This window comes from Molothrus ater, chromosome 15 (genome assembly GCF_012460135.2).
Source record: "Molothrus ater isolate BHLD 08-10-18 breed brown headed cowbird chromosome 15, BPBGC_Mater_1.1, whole genome shotgun sequence".
Taxonomy (NCBI): domain Eukaryota; kingdom Metazoa; phylum Chordata; class Aves; order Passeriformes; family Icteridae; genus Molothrus; species Molothrus ater.
Window position 1 is genome coordinate 18,368,163 of NC_050492.2, and position 14,991 is coordinate 18,383,153.

Below are 14,991 nucleotides of genomic sequence, written 5' to 3' on the forward strand. Positions count from 1 at the left end.
GGAATGGGACCACAAGACAATGGATAAGACAGTTTTCACTATTTTGGCTTGGCTGGCAGGTGCCACAGCCCTCGGTGTCGCCATGCAGGCTGCGCTGCCTCACGCTGAGAGGTGCCCACAGCTGTGCCACAGGGCTCTGCAGATGTTGGCATTCCCGCACGGATGGGCTCATGGCTGGTTCCCCAGGGAGAAGAGGTGGCTCCCAGATGCCGGGTCTTCACCAATGCATTGTGACAAAAGTGGCCTTTGCTTACAGACAGCTCCTGCAAACATCCTGTGAGGGTGGGCACAGGAGGCTGGAGATGAGCTCCTTTCTCAGCTGGGAGGAGGCAGCAAAGGTTTCCTGCCCATTTAGTGCTCTCTCCATGTACCCAGCAGGGCTGGCATGGTTGGTGGCCAGTGTGCAGACAGATGTGGACACCAAGCTGTAACAACCAGGTGCTGGTGAATCCAGATGCTTTACCAGTCTGGCCTGAAAAATACATTCACCATCATGTTAAAACTGCTGCAGCTCACTGAATCTGATGGAGTTTGGCTTCCAAAACCAGATGGGAATTTAAATGTGTATTTTGAATGCCTCTACCACTGAAATCACACTTGATTTAAGCAGGAACTGTCTTCAGGAACAACTGCACTGCTGGTGTGGTCTTTCCAAGACTGAGATTGACAAAAGCATTGCTACTGTGGTAATGCCAGGAATAATGCTTTTATTTAAATGCTTTGGCAGGCCTGAGGTTTCATTCTTTATTTGACATTTTTCCCATTCTTAGCAATGTAGTGAACGTGATGAAGAGTTTGCCTTCCATTAACCCGAAGGTAAATGTCCTCTCTGCCCCGTGTGTCTGTGCAGCGGCTTGCAGTGCAGTTTGTGTCTGAAAACGAGCTTTAGTTTGGTGTCTTCCATGCTCTGGTCCCTCCTGCAGTGGTGGGGCCAGGTCAGTGTCCCACGGCCAGCTGCTGCCCAGCCCCTCAGGGGTGAGGGCAAGGCTGCCCACTCTGTGTGCTGCAGCCTCACCACCTCCCTCCGCATCGCCCTGCCTGTGGAACAGCCCCGGCAAGGCGAGCGCAGGGAGCTGTAAAGCTGGAGCGGAATTAATTCATCACTGAGAGGGTATGGGCGTCCTCAGTGAGTGTCATTGCCATGGGAAAGTCACCTTTCCCTGCTCCGTAGAGGGCACCCCAGTTATGTCATGGTGTGCTTGCTCTCCCCCTCCCCAGCCCTGCTGGCTTTCAAGCAGCAGGACTTCACAGTGGGGTGGGGACTCCTGTCTCTCTGCCTTGGACTCATCACTCCCAGGAAGGCTATCCAGAGCACCTCCAGCGTTCTCCATGGATCCTCTGCTCTCTGCCCAGTCCTGCAGCAGGTCTGGCACCAGGCAAGACTGTGCTGACAGCTGTCCCTGTCTCCTGCACAGCACATCGCCATCGCTGCCTTGCTCTGGTGCAGGCAGAGGTTCACATACCATAAGTGTATTTATCTGAAATCCCAGCTCTGCTCCTCCCTAGGGAAAAATCGGCTGCTGCAGAAATACCTCTCCACTGGCTGGTCAGAAAAGCCCCAACACAACTGAAGTCCTTAAATGGAAAGAACATTGCATATTTAAAAATTTTAAAAGGTAGAAATTTAAAGATTTCCACAACCATCTCTCTCTTCCCCTCTTCCTCTGTACACAGAGGCATAGTCTCAGCTTAATCTCTACCAGGCAACAGGAAAAAGCCTAAATTACTTGATGGAAGAACTTCACAACTTAGCACAGCCTTCCCTACCCTGGCACACCTATTATGGCCTGGCCCCTTAAGGACTGCGGCAGAGACAGCTTGCCCTGCCTGAGTTGCAGACATGTAAAAAAAATATTTCAAGGTCAAATACTAAAGAAGAGGGGAAAAAAGTGTTATTTGTTTAGCATAGCTGAAACTGACCCTTAATTTTGTAGTCTTTAAACAACAATCACTTTTTTTTACATGCTTTGCAAGCTTTAAAGGACAGTGCCTTTCATTCAGACAATGCCTGATGGAAGGGGAGCATTTCACTGACAGGAGTCCACAGAAAACAGCCTCCAAGGCTGTCTGGCCAGGATGACCCCAAAGCCGTGCCCAGGCAGTGCCATGTGGAGCTGGTCCCTGTCAACACACAGAAGACAGGCACAGCTCTTGCCAGACAGTCACAGCCCATGGTGGCCAGGCCAGGCTCAGAGACTGCACGGACAAACTGAACAGCTGTTAGAAATACTTGCATTGTGCTGTTCTGCCAATACCTTTACCTTTGCCTGAGAAGCTACACCAACACCTGGCAGGTGTAGCAGCGAGCACTGCATGCTGTAGCCCCGATAGTCTGTTGCTGCAGCCCCCTCCAGCCCCAGCACCACCCAAACCCCTCTGCTGCCCGAGCCCACTTCCCTGCGGGGGCAGCTGGGCACTGCCCCTGCCAAGCAGCAGGGGCCCGAGGAAGAGAAGAGCCAACCGACAACACGAGCTGTTTGAAGGAACAACTGTTTTTTTAATAAAGTGTACAAAGTAGTAAAACTCCTTACACAAGGTGCTGTGACAGCTGTTACAGAGATGATTCGAGCTCCCCCACAGGCCTCATGATGGAACGCCAGAGCATTGGGTGGAGATGAAGGAGATGAATGTGACAGACCCACCTCTCCCTACGAGCTCAGTGCACCTGCCCTCCCCATCTGACATCCTGCCTCCGGCCAGACCCTGCCCCCTCACCTGCCTGGCCGGGTCGCCCTGTGGGCCATTCCCACTGTCCCACACCACGGCATCCCACACACGTTCAACACCAATAACATTGAACCGAGCAACCTGTCCGAGCAGCATGCATACAGAGAGGAAGAGCAAAACACAACCCAACCAAACCCACAACAGTAACAACAACAGAACTTTAAGGCTATGCAAAAACAAAATGAAGCAACATCTTTAAAGCTAGGTAGCAAGTAGCATTTGTGAAACATAAGGCTTGAGGCTTATTGATTCTTCAGAACAGGTTTATTTCTTTTCATTCTTCAACACCAATGTACCATTTTTCCTCCTTTGCTTGAACAGGGGTTTTGTTTCCTCCTCAGCCGGGACATTTAGCTCAGGGAGGTGATGTTGGAGCGGCCTCCCGGGGGCGCGACAATGCGCTTGCTTGCTGAGCGCATGCCTTCATCAACCTGGGTACCTGGGATAGGATGAGACAGTACAAAGGGAACGGGGAAAGTAAAGTTAAGAGCATCTTCTTCACAGACTGAGCAGTCAGGCAGCCTGGAGTCCTGCCAAGGCCCTCCAGAGGCTATCTACTGCAACCTGCTCCCTCTCCAACTCCAGCAGCAACTCAGAGCCGCAGTGGCTTTAAAGTCTCTGCAGATTCTTTGTGAACAGACCCACACAGCAGGAACAGCATCGGATGCTGTGCTGGTCTCCACGGCCACGGTGGCCTCCAAGCAGTCTGACTGGCTACTCCTGCAAGGTGCAGCTCCAGCCATGCCCTTTAAGGGACACACGGGATCTTGCCCTGCCATGATCCACTCTTGTGCTTACCTTGCCGCAGGCCACCTCTAACTGCCCCCTTGCCCCAGGCCAGGGACAGGGACATATGGCCAGTGGCTCTGCCCTCTCCCAGCCCACCCACAACACGTACTCACCTGACAGGCTGAATCCAGACTGATGGAGATTCCTGACGGGCGGTGTCTGCCGTGTGGGGGACCCCCTAGTTGACCCCGCAGGGGTGCCCCCCTTGGGGGTGGTGGTCAGGTCAAACACGGGTCCGTCGTACAAGCCCCGGGGCACAGCATGCACCTCTGCCATCTGTCACCAGAGAGAAGAGGACAATGACACTTTTCTGAGCCCAGGGAACGTCAAGCTCCAGCCATCCACCCGCTCCTTAGTCCCCCTGCAGAAGGATGTCACATTGCTATAGGCCTGCAGCACTGAGGGCTGGCACAGCCCCACTGCCCTGTAAGGTGTGCAGAGCCAGTGCAAGAGGCTATCCCCCAGATGGGATTTATGCTGCACAAATCAGGGAGGAGAAGGCAATTTTGGCCAATCTCTTCATTTTAAACAGTGTTTCCCTCCAGACTCCTGCTGCAGCAGCATAGGATGAAGAGAGACATTACCACTGCTAACCTTAAGGAGCATCTGTCTCCACCATGGCACATCACTAGCACAAAGGGCTCCCTAACCAAGCCTCAGCTATTTTGTATATTCAAAATACACCAGGAATTTGCAGCACTGCTTACAGGGTCCAGCAAGAACAGCAAATGAAAACCAACCAGTTAATAAGAGCAATTTGGGCTACCAATAACCCAACTCTGTCTCCTGGCATCCCCACCTCCTCACCTTCCTCCTGGCTTTGATGCGCTTGTAGACGTAGTCAGGGAAAGGGCTGCTGGGCAGGAATCGTCCAGTCCCCTGGGTCACATGCAGGTTGCCATCCTCCAGCATGATCTTCCCCTGGCATATGACAACCAGTGGGGCCCCACGGAGCTCCATCCCCTCAAAGATGTTGTATTCAGCCACCTGCAGCAACCCCAGGATGATGGTCAAGAGGGACAAGAGCACTGCCTGCCCACTCAGGGTGGGTCAGTCCCCACACCTCACTGCTGGAGTCACCAATGCAGGCAGAAGACACCCCTAAAGCCTTGCATGCTCAGAGGCCTCCTGTAGCTCACTAGCCCATCACAGTAAAAGCCCACCAGAATCCCCAACATGAACCAGGACCTGCTGGTTTGAAGCTCAGCATGAGGAAGAACTCCCAGAGCAGACAAAGCAGGACCTAGGCTTGAGGTAAGGCACAAACAAAGCACTGTGGCAATGCCAGGAAAAGTATTTGTCCTGGAAGAGGAACCAAGGTAAGGAGAAATGTGTGTCTTTCCACCTGCATAGGCCAGGGTCAGGAGAAGAATACTCAAGCAGGGGGAAAAAAGCCCCATGTGCCTAGGGCTCATGGACATTCAATCCCTAGTCACAACAGGCACTGCCTAGAGCCTGGGCTCAGTCCCTCCTCCTCAGAGCCAAGCAGGACAGTACCAGGCTCCCAGCAGCCAGGCCACAAAACTACTCACCCGCCACCCTCCAGCGTTCACACAGAAGAGCAGAGGACTTACAGACTGATGGGTTTTTGCTGTGATGATTTTTACTGCATCAGGATCCCATATAACCAGATCGCTGTCCGAGCCCACTGCTATTCTCCCTTTTCGTGGATACAGGTTGAAGATTTTGGCAGCATTAGTGCTTGTCACAGCCACAAACTGGTTTTCATCCATCTTTCCAGTGGCCTGCACACACACAAAGAGAACTAAGTCCATCTATGGGGAAAGGGTGAGTAAGAGCCCTGGGAAGCACCTTCCTCACTCCCACACAAGGCGCTGGCTGGCTGGGCCCAAGCTTCTGAGGCTGATCTTACTAGCTAGCGCCAGACAGACCAAGAACTGGGGGCACAGTTACAGCTTCTGGATGTTCACCCCAAGCCTGCAACAGCCACCTCTCCTGCCCCAGCTTGATTTGACTCTCAAAACCAGAGAGGGAACAAGCTGGGTGCCCAGCTCTATGGGGCAGCAGCATGGGTGTGTGAGATGGCAACCACCTCTTCCCACTCTGCCCCTTCCCTGGTTGGACTCTCACCACGGCCTTGTCCCAGATGACAGACATTCGTTCCTCTATGCCATTGGTTCCTTCTGGGATTGCTGTGAAGTTGTCTTTCCCAATGGCTTTCTGCGCAGTGCTGAAGGTACAGTGGGCGCTTCCTGACACCTGCAGATCACCACTGCAGAGGGGTGGAACAAACCCACTGTCAGTCGTTTGCAGTCAGACAGCAACAGAGACATGACAGATATGGATTTCCTCTGGCCACAAGCAGCCCCCAGCTCAGTTTTTTTACTCTGCACCCTCATTTCCACAGTCCCTCAGCCTGAAGACTTCCACCTGACCCAGCCCCTGGGGCAGCTGTGTCACATGGGGGCAAGAGTCCTCTGCCATGCTGTGCCACCCACCCGAGCATGGACAGCATCCTGCACAAAGGAAAAGCCAACAGCTCAGGTCCTAGGGAACATGGTGGTCTTTTGTCAGGCCAGAAGATGTCCTTTCCTACTGGACTCCATTTCTGGCAGTTTGTCAGGTCTGCTTGAGAGAACCCTTGTGCCACACAAGGAGGAAGAGGCCTCCCTGCTCCAGGGCTGTCTCCCAGTTGCACAAGCCAGCCCTTGCATTGTGCACTGACAGCTCCTGCATGCTGAGGGCTAGCACAGTCCTCCCCCACCCTATGAAAGCCTGCTGCAGTGGGATGGAGGGAGTTGGGAGTGCCCAGAAGCAGCTCTCTGCTTCACTGAGGCCTCGCCACCCTCTGCCCAAAGGGGTACCTGGACGGAGGAGATCCCTAGGAGTGGGATGGGTCAGGGTATGAGGAAGACGAGTGAGCTGCCCACAGACAAGGCAGGGCAAGCAGCTGTCCATGGCTCCCTGAAGTCATCCAGCTGCTGCTCGGTCCTCAGGTAACATTGGACAGGCAGTAATTGGAAAGTCATTGCTGCCAGGCAAAAGGAAGCAGACCAAGGCAGGCCAGCTCCCAGCACTGCCTGCATGAGGCAAGGGGGCTCAAGCACCTCAACAGTGCAGACAGTGACTCTCCTTGAGGCTGCAAATCTGCTCTAATCCACTGGTAATCTCCACCTTCCTCTGACCATTTCTGCCATATGTCTGATGATCTGTACAGACAGAGGCCCAGAATGATGAGACAACATGCTTCCTGCTGGAGACAAACAAGCCATCCAGCCCAGCTGGAACCTCACAGTCTCTCCTCCTGCTGCAGCCTCACAGAAAACGGTATGGCAGAGGTGTCAGGACAGACACCTATGAGCTGCAGGGACCAAGAATTGCTTGTGTCTTCTTTGAGTTCTGGGCTACATTGGAAGTGGAAGGTAAGGAGTAGAAAACCAGTTCAGGAGCTGGGCTCACATTTCCTTGCCACTTGTGAAGACCTGCACCTATATAATACATCCAGTATGCACTGAGGCGTCTCTTGTTCATTGACAAATGAACACCTCATGGAAAATGCAGAGTAAACTGCATACTCAGACTTCAAATGCACTGGCACTTCTCTTACACCCAGACACACCATCTCCACTCTGGCACAACCCAGGCTTATCCTAACATGCCCTGCTGGAGACACCTCTTAGTGACTCCTCATCCCTTGTTCATCTTGGTAGAATTGTTTCCAGCATTACCTCAAAGGACATTTCCATTTACAGCCCTCTCGGTGTCAGCCATTCCCCTGGCTAACAGATCAGGCAGCACACGCACAACTGATGTACAAACATGGGCTGAGAGTGGAGGGGGATGGACACATGGCACACAGACAGGGCAGAAACATTCAGTGTCCTCAGCTGCTGCGCTGGCCTTGCCAGTGAGAGAATGGAGTGTAACTGTGAAAGGTCATTGCAAATTGCTTAAGTGCTTTTTTGGTTTGTCTTTGTTTTCACAAAATCCTTTCTTTACCCTCTTGCATTCAGGATGAAAAAACAACCTGCCATCCCAGCCAGATGTGCAGGAGCTGCTCCTGAAGGTCTCCTGCACTCTGCAGGCTCTGCTGCTGCTCAGCTGTATAGGTGTGTGAATATATCTGCTTTGTATTTGACTGGGGTTCCTAGCAGCCTGTCTAACCTGTAATGCTCTCCATGCTGGTGCAGCATCCCAATTCAAGCATCCATTCCCCACTTCTCCAGCTCGGTGAATCCTTCCGTTGACAAGTCTGTTTTAGCTTGTCCTCATTTCTCTGTCTTCCTCAGGGCTTTTAAAATGGTTCATGACTACTGGTATTTTTCTCATTAGTGATGTTAAGCTTAACATGTCCTCCCTCCACTCTTGAGGACAAACCAACATGGCTTGGAGTCAGAGCCATTTCACTGCTCAGTTAATTACATACCTACAGTGAAGTGGTTCAGGCTGGACTAACCTCTTTCTTCCCTATCCAGAGTCCACTTTCTCCTAGCAGTACCCCCAGCAGAGCTGTCACTCACCTGGCCAGGAGGGAGTTAAGGTAGTCAGGAGTGGTTGGGTCTGGGCTCAGTGGCGGAGAGACCACAAATGCTGCAGCCTTTGCCCAGTTCTTGCTCCAGTAGTGTGTTCCATCAGTCCCCAGACTGGCCGTGACGGGCTCACCAAACACCACAATGCCTGCAGAAGGGCACAGAAAGAACAGTGTTTAGGTGGAGCCTGGTGGCATTCTCTGCTCCACAGCACTACCAACAGCCTGCAATGTCCTGAGAATACCCAGACCCACGCCATCACTATAGGGTCCTCCTGCTCAAGGGCACAAATCCTTCATGCACCAGAATCCCCCTTCACACCTCCAGGGGCAGGGGCACAGAGCCCACTGAATAGAGCCGTGCACATGCCTGCACTTGTGGGGCATCTCTGTGCTCCAGCACCACTGACAAATGGAGCTCCCAGCCACCCGAAAAGGCACCCAAGCACTTCCAAGGGGCGAGCATTTCAAAGGGAGGCCAGAGCTATACACAGCAGCTCAACCCACATGCACTGAGCAAGTATCTTCATTGAGCCCTTCACAGCTGCAGACAAACTGTGGTGTTTAAAACAGTGCTCCTACCTGTGCCCCACATATTGATGTCACCTGACTGTCAACAGGAGGTGTCTCCATGTGGCCTACTGCAGTGTCACCCTGCCCTTCACAAGTCAGGCAAACTCCTAAGCTAACTGCTCCCTAGCAGAAGGGGAAGCGCTAGACAGCACTTGAAGCACGGTGCTGATCTTGGCAAAACAACCACGAGGACATGAGGACCACATAATCCAGCATCCTGGTGGCAGCAGCAGGGCTGAGTCTAGCACCAGCTGCCACTCACCTTTTTTTCGGGCTTGTGAGATGAGGTCAGCTGCACTTTTACTCATCACTTTAGTCACGTAGAGAGGGCAGTTGGTCTGGCTGGCAATAGTGATGGCCCGGAAGACAGCTTCTGCTTCCAGCTGGAAAAGAGGATGGCACACAGCTGCAGAGGAGCACTGGCTGGGCAGGGACAAGGCCCTGTTACTCCCAACACATCACTGATTGCTGCGGACACCCTGTGCCCTCGCTTTTACCCTTGACTCCCCCAGGGCAGTTCCATCAGGGAGACCTGAGGGGGGAAGTTTCCATCTCCCCAGGGCCTGGCCCAAAGGCAGGCTACAGCAGCACAATGCCTGGCACAGGAGCACCGTCTGAACCCTGCTCAGGGGCCAGCAGAGCTGCATCTGCTGTTTTTTCCACTGCCTGGTTCCAGCTCTCACGACAGTCCAAGGAGCCCAGGGACTGCTGCCCAGCCCAGCTTGCAGGCTGCTGCCAGGCAGTGGCAAGGTCCACCCTTTCAGAGCACTCCCCTGCACCAGGCTGTCCTACAGCTGCAGCAGGTTTAACCAGATGTCCCCTGTCACCCCCATGGCAGGGTGCAGAGGGCTGCACGCTGGCAGGCAATTTGTGTTTGAGGCCTGGCCATCCTGTAGTGCAGCTTCTGCTTGCCCCAGCCTGCTGACAGCCGCCCCATCTTACTGTCCTGCTGTTAGTGGAGGGTAGATTTCCACCAGGAGGGATATCTTTGGACCATTACATCAGCCTGTGCTCAGCCGCCAGCCCGAGTTCTCCAAGTGTTAGCTCCATCTGGCTTCAAGTGTTGGCTTGAGAAAGTTCAAAACAGAAGCCTTAAAAAGACACAATTATCCAGCCCCCAGGGCAATGCCTGGGACCATGCCAGCTGCAACGTCCCAGGGCACAGAAGCAGAGCACTGCATCCAGACACACATGCACTTCTCTCATACTTCTGCAGATCTATTTGCTGTACAGTGAAAAGAGGTTTTTCTCTTCTTAAAGACTCTTTAAACAGAAATTTAAGCAAGAAGTGATTTTTTATCACCATACTTAGGGCTGTAGTAGTTGATGGGGTTTAACATGTGGACAGGAGCAAACAGCCATCACTGCATACCCTCAGAGCAGGTTACCATCTGGAGCTGCATCATTCTGCCCTACCAAGTCACCACCATCACCTGACAGAAGAACATGCCTTTAACCCCCACTGAGGTCCCTCCAGGACAGAGAACAGCCACAGAGCATTCTCCTAATGCTTTGCCATCTGTCTGCAGGTTTTATGCAGTAGCAGGGTCATTTGTGCTCCGCCTAATATTTTCCAAGGAAGAGTATGTTCTGGAAGAAAGACACTGTTTATTTTCAAAGGCAATGAGATCTGAATTTGGCTGAATGCATAATATCTACAGCCTTGCACTGTTCTCACTTGCCTTATACTTTAATGGCATTTCAAGATCAAACACCTAACAATGTTTTATTGGCTTTGGATGAGATCTGCACTGCTTATGGTAACAGGACAGTTCTCAAATCTGGGCACAACCACAGCTTCCCGTAATTGCACTTCAGCTTGCCAACTAGTGGCAACAGGTTGGAATCATAAAAATAAGAGGGACTCTGAGCCACTGTGTTTGACACTGATACTCTTCCCTGTACAGGAAAATGCTTTATACTCTTGCATTTCAAAGAGAGTAAGTACTATTGTTACACTAGGCCATTTATGTTGTTACCAGCCCAAATACAGCCAACTTCCTACACTTTTAATTTAAGCCAACTGATTTTATTTCAGAAGGACCTGAAGTACAAATCTCTCCCTGTTCTTCCCTGCTCAACTTTGCTACTGTACCAAATTCCTATTGTTTTCTTCTTTCACGTGCTGTGGGAAGTCAAAGCACCTCTCAGCGGGGAGTTATGTGAAGGGAACCTATCTAAAATTAGACTCAACTCATATTAATGGACCAAACAGAAAAATCTATACAAGCTAAAATTAGAAGTAATCTCATTAGTGTTCTGACAATGAATTGTAACCAGAGAATTCCCCTTCTCTTTCCCTCCCACTCCTTCAAACAATGGCTTCATCTGTCTGCTTCTGAAGCACAATTTAGAGACTAAGCAGATATAAAGGAGGAAAAGGCTGGAATCTGTCAGCACTTAGATGTGAACAGTGAATTCTAAAACTTGTCAGTAGATTCTTCTTAGGCTTCTCACACCTGTGGAGTCACCTATATAAGACAAATGCCGCCAAAGCAGCCTCAAAGACTGCTACAGCCATACAGACACTTTGGTTGATTGATTCCTCTCTGTGAGACTCAGAACAAGGGCTTCTGTCTCTGCTGGGCAACTCAAGCACAACTAAGAAATGTCTGTCACAAACATGCATCTTGCTCTTTCCTGGGCTGCTGATGAAAAAGACAGCAGTGCCTGTAAAAATGGATACCGCTGGATGTACACACACTCTCCCCTGCCCTGATGCTTGCTTGGCCCCATTGAACACACTGAGCCCTACTGTGACTGGGAAAACTCTTCAGTGAAGCAAGGCTGAGCTGTGCTCTGCATCTTACCTCCTCAGGTCTGCTCAGCACATGGCCTTCAGGGCCTGTTATTCCCATCTCCAACATCCTGGCTTGTTCCTAGGACATCAGAAGAACAGAGGGATATTACAGGACTGAAACGATATCAACCACAAAAAAAGCAGATCCCTTCTGTGTCAAGCCCTTCCCTCAGGACCATCAACACCCTATGTCCTGTGGGACCACCAAGCATGGGGAGAGGCTGCTGTACCCTCAAGGGATTTGAAAGAGAAGAAGGGAACATGGGGCAGTGGGAGGGCAGGCACTGAGTTAAACCACTTCAGTGAAACAAGAACAATGTGGCAACAAAACAGGCCTACAAAACTCCCAATCCTCTCCAGTTCCCAGGTCTGTGAAGTGCTACTAATTAGTAATTTTGGGGCATTTTATGATTAGGCAGGTGCTAAAATAGAGATAAGCTCTGGCAAATACAATTCCTCTGACCACTCGGTTCTCATGGGAAGGAGCCATCCAACTGTGCACTGCAGCTCTAAAAAGTCCAAACAAGAACTAATTCTTGTAGTCTGAAAAGATGCTCAAAGAATGACCTCTTGGTTCATGCTCCTTCAACTCCCAAGAACAAGAGAGAGAAAAAAACAAATAGTTGTAGAGCTTAACTGAGCAATGTCTTCTGCGTCTTAATGAGAATTGAAAACATTTGGACCTTCTGTCACCCAGCACCAATTACAGCACAGCAGGCCAATACACACTACCCACTTGATCACTCAACCATGTCCCTCAGAACATCTGCCTTGTAAATTCAGCTTCATTAGCTACCTGTTTGCTTACAGGGAGAAAATCTCTCTTGCCAAGGCAGTTCTCAATGGACTTTACCTCTCCTGGTTTGTTATGTGCAAGGCAAAGGTCTCTGCCTCTCCTCACTGAAGGCAGCTACAGCAAACATATCCTACTTGATGGACACTCACTTCCATTTAGGTAATTGCTAATGCACTATTTCACATTCGCTTATGCACACGGTATTCACAACAAAAAATCTTGCTAACTTTGATATTGCTGCTGAACAGCAAAGATATCACCTTGCACAAGATGTCCAGCTTCAGAGCCATTTTACTAATGCCCCACACCAAATCTGCCTGATACAGATTTTTAGTTCTTGTATACCAGAAGTAGTTAGTTACCTGTGCAACTATATCCCCGTTTTCTGCATGAACTTGAGCTATGGCACCCAGCTCTGCCAGGCAGCTGAAAATCTCATACAGCTAAAAGAGAGACAAGAAGAAATTATTAGTGAGCAGGCTGCCCACAGCCCTGGCACCCCTCATGGCCCTTCCACCCATAGCCCTGGCAAGCAGCAGGACCCAGTGTAGCCATGCCAGGCAGAGCTCTGGCTGTGCAGGGACCAGCTCTCTGAAGAACGCAGTCACCAGCAGATGTTCTTGGTGATCTCCACACTCGACCTGTGCCTCCACCTGCAGTGCAGGAGCCCAGCCAGCCCACAGCACAGCCTGGAGCAGCCCTGCACAGGCAGCCAGGGTAGAGGTGAGCAGCAGCAAGGACTGCCCAGGGGCAATAGGTACCAGCCTTATGAGCTGCCCCACGCCCGCCATGGCTGTCACCCTGCACCGCTCCTTGAATCAACACAACCATGGCAGTGCAGGGGGGTCTCACCTCAGTGTTGGACATCTGGTACAAATCCTTGTAGGCCATATACACCATGAAGGAGTTAACACCTGGGGCAGGGCAGAGAGGAGAGAGAGGTGAGCTGGGTAGGTTAGGCTGCCTGCTCTGGCCACCCTCCCCACCAGCCGCCCTGTGGGGCACAAAACTCTGCAGGCACCCAACAGCGCAGCCACCTCTTGCCCTCCCTGGCCAGGGGACAGGGCTGGCCAAGGCCAGGCAGGGAGCCACAAGACACAAACCTTTCTCCTGGACCACGGTGTGCAGCTCCTGCCGGACGTGGTCGCTCCAGCGAGGGATGTCCACGTGCAGGGCGTAGTCGCAGCAGGCCTTGCCATCAGCCCACTCCCGCCACCGCTCCAGCGCCTCGGCCAGGCTGGACTCCGGCTCTGGCACCACGTGATCCACTGCAGGGCACAGCAGAGCAAGGGCTGGCCAAGGGCTCCCATTCCCCCGTGGCCTGGCAGCTCACCGCCCCAGGCCGGCCTCTTCAACCGCTTCAGGGCAGTTCGCCTTCACAACATGCCTGCCTCCTCAAGTGCATTTATTGGCAGGGAAGTGCACAGAGCCTTTGTTTAATGGCCCCTGGCATAGGATCAGGGGTTTTTACATGCTTCTGCGGAGAAATTGTCTGAAAGCTGAAGAGCCTTGTCTTTCCCCATCCCCTATCCCAACCCATTAGCACACAGCCTCCTGCCACACTGCAACATTAATGCACCTTTAATTGCACAGCATGGAATCCCCACACTTCGCCACAGACCATTTCATAAAACATTTTTGTTTTTGCCATAGAGGAAGGAAAAATGGTGGGGGGGAGGACAAGGAACTCAGCCCTTTATTGGAAGGATCAACACTTGCTCCTGCATCCCAAGAAACCCTGCAGTGCACACAACTGTAACCACTGCACAGGACAACACCTGGACCTCAAACCAGTGCACAGCCATAGCATCCTCCAGGAAAGGACCTCAGAATTCCCTCTCCTTTTTCATTAGCGCTGTTTATTTTTGAGCAGTGTGGGATGCCAACACACTGCTCTGTTCCTCTGCTCAGAGCTATCTGAGCACCATGCTGCCCTACTGTTATTTAACAGAGAAGTTATGCCATTGCTCCTTTTTGAGGCTCCCAGAGGCAAGAGTGGCTGCAGACAAGCACTGCAGAACACAGGATCTCCAAGGCCAAGGGGTCCTATGCACCTCTCCTGTCCTATCATTTCATCATTACTGAAGATCAAAAGATTCATCCCAATCCTTACTCCCTAGACTGCATTGACAGAGATCACAGAAAATATGAACACACTGTCATGGGCTTTGAAAACACAGAAGACTGAGAAAAGTACATCAAAAAATAAAGAACTGGGTGATCTTGCAGGAATACTGGGAGGTGTCATGCACAGGCCATGCCTACTGCACTTACTAATCATGGTGGTTCCACCAGCCAGAGCTGCTTTTGTTCCTTGGAAGAAATCATCCACAGAGGTCATTCCCTTGTATGGCATCTGCAGGCGAGTGTGGACATCAATTCCTCCAGGGATCACCATCTTCCCATTGGCTTCTATGGTTTTGACCCCTCCAGGAACAATCAGGTTGTCTCCGATCTGCCTGATAAGATCACACCAAGATACTGTCACAGAGGAAAACCTGCCACAACTTAACCTCTGAACAGCTCCCTTAACCTCCGAACAGGGAGTGCCAGGGCAGCTCCCTGCCAACAGGAACACCCCACTCTGTCTTGCTCCCAGACCCAGGCTCACTCCACTCTGCAGCAACATTCGGGATTGTCTGGCTTGCTTACACCTATGCTGTGCCATCTGTCCAGCTGTTCTGCGGGTGACTCGGATGGCACCTGCTGCCTGGGGCACACACTGGGTTGGGGTAGCTGGGGAGTATGGTCTCATGGTGATCTCTGCAGTGCGTGGCGAGAACCTGCCTAGGACACCTCATCCCATTCAGGCTCAGG

The 14,991-nt window shown here is 51.7% G+C and overlaps 1 protein-coding gene across 2 annotated transcripts in view; it reads right to left on the bottom strand.

Annotated features, from left to right (window-relative positions):
* Positions 1-2,474: 2,474 nt before the first annotated feature.
* DPYSL3 (dihydropyrimidinase like 3) overlaps positions 2,475-14,991 on the bottom strand; it is a 28,418-nt gene continuing 15,901 nt past the window's right edge. For both annotated transcript variants that reach the window (XM_036391586.1, XM_036391587.2), the window contains exons 3-14: positions 14,449-14,633; positions 13,278-13,442; positions 13,027-13,088; positions 12,537-12,617; positions 11,389-11,457; positions 8,841-8,961; positions 7,998-8,154; positions 5,608-5,749; positions 5,091-5,261; positions 4,324-4,503; positions 3,630-3,792; positions 2,475-3,166 (exon numbers count right to left, since the gene is read on the bottom strand). In XM_036391586.1, coding sequence (XP_036247479.1) covers positions 3,078-3,166; positions 3,630-3,792; positions 4,324-4,503; positions 5,091-5,261; positions 5,608-5,749; positions 7,998-8,154; positions 8,841-8,961; positions 11,389-11,457; positions 12,537-12,617; positions 13,027-13,088; positions 13,278-13,442; positions 14,449-14,633 — 1,585 coding nt within the window. In that variant the 3' untranslated portion in view covers positions 2,475-3,077. The remainder of the gene's footprint in view (positions 3,167-3,629; positions 3,793-4,323; positions 4,504-5,090; positions 5,262-5,607; positions 5,750-7,997; positions 8,155-8,840; positions 8,962-11,388; positions 11,458-12,536; positions 12,618-13,026; positions 13,089-13,277; positions 13,443-14,448; positions 14,634-14,991) is intronic.